This window comes from Onychostoma macrolepis, chromosome 25 (assembly GCF_012432095.1).
Source record: "Onychostoma macrolepis isolate SWU-2019 chromosome 25, ASM1243209v1, whole genome shotgun sequence".
Taxonomy (NCBI): Eukaryota; Metazoa; Chordata; class Actinopteri; order Cypriniformes; family Cyprinidae; genus Onychostoma; species Onychostoma macrolepis.
In genome coordinates, this window is record NC_081179.1 from 19,882,799 (window position 1) to 19,891,084 (window position 8,286).

Consider the following 8,286-nt stretch of genomic DNA (forward strand, 5'->3'; position numbering starts at 1 on the left):
GCTCTTTTGAACATGATAACATCAATCATCAGAATCTACACAAACTTGGATATCAAAGATGATAATGCATCTGCCAAAAAAGAAGGGAAAAGCTCTGCCATCTCAACACAGAAAACATTTAATTTTTCAAAAGCGACATCAGAGAGAGACGTCTACAAATCATTATTTCATGTGAACGTGGAGATGTTGAGTTAAACCCTACACTTTCAGAAAAAAAAAGGTACAAAAGCTGTCACTGTGGTGGTACCATTACAAAGGGTAATAACATGTACCATTTAGGTACTAATAAGTACAATTTATGTATTAATATATACATTTGAGGTACAAATACGCTTCTTTTAAGGTACAAAAGTGCCCCAGTGACAGCTCTTGTTCCTTTTTTCTCAAAGTGTAGTGTGTGAAGCTGTTGTGCATCTGCTCCCAAGTCAGTTGCTCACTGTTTTCTCACATTTTAGTGCATTTTATTTTCCGCTGGCACACTTTCACCTTCTGCAGATCAGCCAGTGCAGAAAAGATGCTAAAAGCATCAAGGAAATTCTGTACATCTACTAAATGATTTACAATGCAACCCGGCAATAAAAACACATACACTTGCACACTGAAACATGTTTGATAAAATGTTTTTTTATTGATATTAAAAATGAAAGTACATGAATTGTGCATTTCGGACGTTCTAGCGTGCAGAGGTTAAATCAATTAAAATACACTCAGGCTGCGTGGGCTACTGATATTAAACCGTTGCCAATGAAAGACAAAAGATCCCTTCATTTTTAGTGCAAAAAGATGTTTTTCCTTACACACCTTTTTCGCATGGAAAGTTAAGTATCCAGTTTGGAAAGAACAACAGTGGATGCAGTCCTTGCAGGAATAACAACAGAAAAATGGCAATGTCTTCGGAAATATGGGATGTTTGAATAATAAAAATAATGATAGTAATTATAATAATTGCACTGCTTCGTCACAACTGATATGAATCAGATAAATATTCGATTATCAAGGCAGAGGGATACACTGCAGGCACTTAGACCTTTAAATACAAAGGTACTAAGCGATACTATAGTATCATTTAATGACCATAAAGATGGGGTAAATCGATACTGACTTCTTGTGCTTGGCTGAGAAACTGAAAAAAAATGGCCTTGTATTGGGTTTTTCACATAAATCCACTGATATTTCCTGAGTATTAGGGTAACTAAGTACGGTAGCCCTTCAACAACTGAGATGAAGATATATGGAGGACTTGGGAAAACCCACCCCAACCAAAAGGAAATAAGAGGATTATGGCATATTGTTGTAAAATGGCAAGATTGAGGGGATGTATAAACAGTCCACTCTTTGTTACATCATAATGGATCTTGGTGACATTATATTGGTTTCGTTTTTACTTTGCTTTACGGCTGCAGTTCAATTGCTCAGCAACAACAGAAAACATTGAACCAGGGACAACATCTCCATCTTCCTGGAGGCTCTTCTTGACCCCAAAAACATGGCTTTCTTTTGCAGATTACTACCTTAGAGAAGCCAAAAAATGACGATATGACTACAAAAACAGCACTAAAGTGGCTTAAACTGTAGTGGTTTGTGTACAATCACTTCATATAGAGACCGGGTTATCCAGATCCTTGTGAGGAAAGTTAAACACAAGTTTTTTTTTTTTTTGTAGTTGTTTTTGTTTTTTTATGAACAGAAATCCATTTTGGCAGATTAAAAAGCCATGCGGGAGGGAGAGAAAGAGAGAGAGTCTTCTGAGTATGTGCCTATTTTTGTATTACAACATGCCTAAGCGATCCAGGCTACAGCTGCTGTTAAAATATTGATTTTAAAATAGCTCTGTGGCGAACCAAAAGGAAAAAAAAGGAAATATTTTTTGGTACAAAGCATCTACAAAAAGCATTTACATGTAAAATGGGAAAATAAGAGAGCATATAAAATAAAATCCATCAGTTGAGCATCAGTGCTATGTATATTACTGTATTTGGACCGATTTTAATATATATAATTTTATAACAAAATAAATAATGCCTTTATACAGTGCCCATATTTGTACTTAAACAAACAAACAAAAAGAAGCTTGGCGGCTCATTACGCAAGATACAGCTCAGACTAAAAGAATATTACATGATGTCCCTGGAAACGAATTATAATATATATTTTCATATTTATTTAATATATATTTATATATATATATTCAAGTATTTGTTTTCAGGCAAAAGCATGTGAATACTACGGATAAACGTTAAAAATATATGTTAGTTGACATTATTGCGTTTTTTCCCTTTGAATTGATATTTGTGCCTTTTTTTTTTTCAGAACTGTAAAATAACGTTACAAAAACACAAAGCCTATTTTGCAACAACAAGAATGTCACGGTACCAGAAACCAAACTGGGCTTTTTTTTTTTTTTTTTTCTTTTTTCCTTGAAGCATTTTCACGAAAAAGAACATAGAAAATACAAACATCCCACTTTTTCAAGGTCACAATGTCTTTCTTCCTGCAGTGCAAAGCAGGGGTTTTGTGCAGCCACGCTCGAAAGGAGACGAGTTCTCCACGTCCAGGCGTTCGAACATGATCCCTTCGGCTTCCCCACACTGCTCCTTACTTTATCGCGACGGCAGCGCTGGGACCCAATGCATACGTCGCGTCTTACGTACACGTCTGCATGCAGCGATATCCCTCGTGCTCTTGTTTTCTCTTTCAAAAGTCACACTTTCCTTAAAACGGAAAGTTTAATAAAGTTTCAAAGGAAAAAAAAAAAAACGTGCTTTTCAACCCCTTCTCCTTTGAGTCCGTTCCCAAAGCTAGCACCATGACATTTTTTGAGCTACACGTTCACACGTTCATAGTCCATAAAAAAATAGTGCCTTTTTTATTTACTTAACAAGAACTTTGACGTAATCCGTGGCGATGTGCAATTCGCAGACTCTTCTCTGCTTTTCATTTGTGATTACAAGGTGCTGGAACAGGAATCTAATTTTACAACAATTCCTTACAGTGTGGATGTCCCTTTATAGTTACAGGTGCAAACTAATATGTAAAAGGACTAAAAGAGAGATACTTTTGTCTCGGGAGAATGCAGTGGAATGGGTTCTTTCATGCTAGCTCTAGCTGTTCCTCACGCTCCGATGTCCTCCGAACCGGCGAAACGTTCGGCGTTCTGCGGCTTCTTCGTTCTTTCTTTTGCTTCTTCACCTGAATTGCGTTCCTCTCGTTTGTGATGTGCCTTTTTGTTGGTGAACGAAACCGCAAGAATAGAAACTGGAAGAGCGTGTGAGCACGTCTGGTGGGGAAGGAAGAAGGGTTGTTGAGGACTGCCACAGAAATGACGTCAGAGACAAAAAGCTTTGATCCCCTAGTCTTTTTTTCATCGACTCTGTGCAAATGATCCTGGTTTCACTTGTGGCTGACGTAGTCTTCTGTGGGAAGAAGGATTGGCGGCAGCTTGCTGGGAAGCGTGATGAGAGGCCTGTGGTGGTGCAGTTGCTCTTGGGCCCTGATTCTCTCCGCCTGCCGCCTAAACTTCTTGGCCCGCAGGATGGCAGGGACGCCCCTCCGTAGCCTCTGGGCGGCCTTTCGTTGCCACATGTCGTATTTGGAATATTTTACGGTCACGTGTTTTCTTGGGACCTCCTGTTGCAAGAATAACAATAGCATTAGGAACTGACTCTAGAGAAAGGTCGGAATTCTCACAGATTCTACTGGATGATATCTAAAAATGAGATTCAAAACCCTCTAAAACTCAAACTTCTCAACTAAAAATGTAAATGACTTTGCAGATATTTTGTCAAAAATAGCCACAAATCCTTCAACCACCAAGACAACAACTTGAGCATCCACTTGAATTTCTCTTGCCCAATTCTCATATTCCTTAAAGGGTTAGTTCACCTAAAAAATTAAATTCTTTGATCAGTTACTCACCCTCATGTTCTTCCAAATAGTTTCCATGTTTTTTAGTCCATACAGTGAAACTCAGTGGGGTTCATTGTTGTTTTGGACCCCATTGACTTTCTTTGTTTGGACAAAAATAGTTGAACAATTCATTAAAATACCTTCTTTTGTGCTCCACAGAAGAAAGTCATAAAGGTTTGGAAGGACATGATGGTGAGTAAATGATGAATTTGGGCAAACTATCTCTTAAACATATATTAAACATACTAACATAGAGCAAAATTCAATGAAAACTCAAAATGGAGAATGATAAGTAGGGGGATAAAGGCAGTTCCATTTGTCCCCATCTAGTCAACATCCAGGCCATTTTGAGAGACACTGGGTTTTGTAACCTAATCCAAGTATGTGATGTCAAATCAATAGGAAAATTTCAACCTATGTATGACCTCTTCTATCATATCATTTTCCACTTGGTCAGCAGTTTTGGGGCAATACTTGCTTACTAGTTCCTTACTCTGCCTCACTGTTTTCTTTAACCCACATGCCAGGATGCAAAGGTTCAGCAGAAAGAACAGGATGATCAAGATGGTGAGCGTGATAAAGTGTTGGAGAGTTTTTGTTGTTTCCCACGGCCAACGTACCTGTTTTAATGCGGGCATCACCGGGATGACCTGTAGGGATGTGGCTGAAACGTCCCTCTCTGACTTGGCAGGTTTAGCGCAGTACTGTTCTAGAAGAGCTAGGTTACAACTGTTAAAACAACACTCTTCCACAATCCCTCGATTTTGAGAACGTCGACTGTTCGACCTGCTAGTTGGTCGACCTGCAGAGATACAAATGAAGATTATGAGTTCAAGACACTTTGGTATTGTTCTGGTTACATTTCAGACAAAATCACTCAATTCTGTCATTATTTACTCACTCTCAATTCCAAACATGTACTCCAAACCATTATTTTGTCCATGCAATGAAAGTCATTGGGGACTAATATTGTTTTGGCTCCATTGACTTCTGTTGCTTGGACAGTTCCTGAGTTCTTCAAAATATCTCGTTCCTCAGAAAAATGATATGCAGTTTTGGAAGGACATGAGGGTGAGTAAATTATTTTTCATCTTTTGGGGTGAGCTTATCCTTGTAAACTTCTCTAAACTGATTTGCTGGTCTCTGGCTGATGGTTTACACAGATGGGCCAGATGATGGTTTAAATGGGTTTGGGGCTTTTGTCAACTAGTCAAGTTGGGAGAACGGCTGTCTGTCTGACTAGCTAACTCTAATGGAAATGCCAGATTAAACCAGCCTAAGCAGGTTTGCTAGTTTTAAGCCAATCTCCAAGCCCAGCCAAGCTAGTGATAACCGGGTGTCCAACTAGTCATCCAGCCCAACTAGCTGAAAAGTAAGAAAAAAACAAACTAATACCAGCCAACATACAAGCTAAGAAGAGCAAACTAGTATAGACTGATTTAAGATGTGTTTTTTTTCTTTTTTTAGCTAACCACCAAATAGTTATGCTGTAAAACCACCTGTTTTGATGGTTATCAAACCAGCTAGTTTGAACTGTCATTGCAAGAAGGAGATTTGGCTCAAACTCTCTAAACAGTCACCATTAAACATGCAAACACATTCAACAAACCCTACTAATAATGTAAATCAAGCTACAGTGGCCTGATTCTATTGTCAAAGCAGATTTCATTATCAGTTCATTGTGTTTTGACTGGGATGCATCTGCGGTGTATAATAAAGCCAAAATCTGTGGCATAAAATGGAGTCTGTTTATTTGTTTTCTCGCCCGGATTGATCTTGTTATGCCGTCTAATTGAGCTGTTTGAAATCGGTTTCGAAGAATTCGCCGGCAGCGCGTTCCCAGGAACGGAAAATCGAAAACCTACAAATAAAACAGCAAAAGAGTTGAAGGGCAAAAGTCTTTGCTTCTGTTTGGATGAGTAAATGGTGGATATCCTTTGACCTTGTCCTTTGCCAGCTCAGCAGAGATAAAGAGAGCATGAAAGAGAGGAAGGGGGAGGGGTAGAAGAACAGACTTGGCATGAAAGAGTGAAGATACAGAACACAGTAATGGAGGAGAGGGAGCCGGACCGGGAAAAGGAAGGAACAATTGATTTTCAGTCAAATATTATGCGAACGATTTGTGCTTCTCACAGTTGCCACGATTTGAAAGGGAGTTCTTGATTGTAGGATGGGAAACATTGAACAAGAGTGGATCTGGTGGATAGAGGGGGGAAAATCTGTGCTGGCCCAAATTGGATAATGATCTTTCGGGGTAGTTAGGCTTCTGCGGCCAAAAGAACACAAAGGCCTTGTCTGTTTGTCAGTGCTGGCATGAGGAAGACGACAAATATTTAAAAAGTTGTGCTCTCGATCCCCTCCATGCATGCGAGTGGTGTACAACCAGCAGATGTATCTGATGTATCGCATTAAACATATTGGTTAATATCTGTTACGCTAAACTAGTAATGAAGCTGTCTCAATCCATCCAGCCGTGTAAGAGGACAAACAACGTTTTTTTTTTCAATTGAGTGTAGCCTGGGAACATTTCTGGAGAGGTGAATGGAATGCCACTTGGGTACTATTACTTTCACTGGCGGAATGTGCAAGTAAACAACCAGGCCATTGTGGCTCATTTAGCATCCCTTTCATATGCAATCACAGATATCGTGAGAGAATGCGCCCAGTCAGCACAATCTGCAGAGACTTCGCTCGTAACTCTGGTCATTCGTGACATACAATTGGCAGGTTTTCCAACTCCTAAGCAAAAGCAAAGAAAATAAGTGCAAATGTACGTACTGAAATAGAAACCTCTGTCTTCACACACAAACTGTAGCGCGTCCACCAGCTCTCCGCCGCATAACGTTTCAGCTGAAGCCACTTCGAAGGCAGATAGGGTTAAAAACAGTAGGCATATGGACATCCGTATGGACCAGTACATCTTTATGACCTGCGGAGATAATGTGTTTTAGTTAGTTTAGACCGTTTTAACATGTGCATTTCATTTTTAATCTGCAAAGCTGCTCTTTTTATGAAGATCACATGTATGCCTGAACTTAATACTGAAAGTTTTCCTTAAGTAACTATTATTAGCTTCCTCAAGGCATTGAATTCAGTAATGCAGTACTTCAGTGTGTGCATGCATGGCCATCAACTTTTTAATTATCTGTCTGATCACATGGTAAAAATTTGTATCCCAATGTACAGTATGGAAAAGCATGTCTTCATGACCTGGAAAACATGCATTGTAGTCCACAACAGGCATTTTGTCAAAGTATTTAATGCATTATTTGTACATGCATGTCTGCTGATGAATAATACTGAACCTTTTCAACTTAAATTACATTGTTGTTGGTCAGATCTTGAGGAACTGTAATTTGTTTCTTCAATAGTCCTCCTATGCAGTTCTTAATACTTTCTGGGAATTTGTATGCATGCATGACATCCAACTTTGCACTGTTTCAATTATGCATGTAATTTTTCACCATAAAGATGATGCTTTAAGGTCTAAAGACCTGCTGATCAATTATCCTCAACATCGTCAGTGGGTATCTGTCATTAGTTCCTCCAGAGCATTCGCCAGTGCAATTCTTCAAATACACTGGAATTCTACATGCATGCATCGACTTTTTGATTATCTGCTTAACGCTAGAAGATGAATCGTTATCCAAGAGCTTTTATCTCCTCCTTTACACTCTTACACAACGTTCAACAAGTTGCAAGACTGCTCAATATACCCAGCTATCTCATTCCTCACAACTCAGCATATAATTTCCTTAAATCCAGCTCATTTAAACTGCTGTCGCCCCCTTGCGCAACTTCTTTCTCCTGCGCGCGTATCCAGAATAAAGTGTCAAGTCAGTTTTTATTTGGAAAGCGCTTTTCAAAATACACAGTTTCAAAGCAGCTTTGCAGAAATGCATAGGGTTAATGTTTACAATGCCTTATAGTCCTTATTTAGCAGTTCGGCGCTGTCAAGCTGCTTAGAGCCGTTAGCAGTTTAGAGTGACAAAAACATCTCCAATGCATTACGCGAACCGCTCGTGCGAGAGAAAATGCGTCTAAAAATCCGATCGTGTCAATTTCTGATTTGTAAAATACGGTTCTATTCTTGCAAGTCTATAAAAACATTTTTTTTTCTATTTAAGAGAACTGAACTACTCATGTGTCAAAGATTCTGTAAAGGTTGTAAAAAGACTTTCTTTACCTTATTTATGACACTGTCTGTTCTCAAGCAGGTATGGCAAACAGAATGATGTTTTAGCTGGTCCTCCATGTCAACATAAATGTCAAAAAATGCTGTGCTGTTGTATTTGGTTAAGAAGGTCGGTTTAGTTTCCCCTGTTGGTGTTAAGATGGTGTGTGGAGCTGTCCCAAAAATCAGGCGACAGGCAAAAGTTC

The 8,286-nt window shown here is 39.1% G+C and overlaps 1 protein-coding gene across 1 annotated transcript; it reads right to left on the reverse strand.

Moving 5' to 3' along the window:
* Positions 1-608: 608 nt before the first annotated feature.
* igf2b (insulin-like growth factor 2b) lies at positions 609-8,286 on the reverse strand. The gene is made up of 4 exons (XM_058767049.1): positions 8,093-8,286; positions 6,685-6,835; positions 4,527-4,708; positions 609-3,627 (listed from the first exon to the last, which is right to left on the reverse strand). Exons 1-4 carry the CDS (start codon positions 8,159-8,161, stop codon positions 3,391-3,393), a joined length of 639 nt encoding a protein of 212 aa, XP_058623032.1. The 5' UTR covers positions 8,162-8,286; the 3' UTR covers positions 609-3,390.

Bases quoted from the DNA above. Each gene is read 5' to 3' on its own strand.
- igf2b (XM_058767049.1), bottom strand. From the start codon at position 8,161: ATGGAGGACCAGCTAAAACATCATTCTGTTTGCCATACCTGCTTGAGA. The intron at 6,836-8,092 runs GTAAAGAAAGTC...TTATCTCCGCAG, and splicing joins CAGACAGTGTCATAAATAAG to GTCATAAAGATGTACTGGTC. The intron at 3,628-4,526 runs GTACGTTGGCCG...TTCTTGCAACAG, and splicing joins TGATGCCCGCATTAAAACAG to GAGGTCCCAAGAAAACACGT.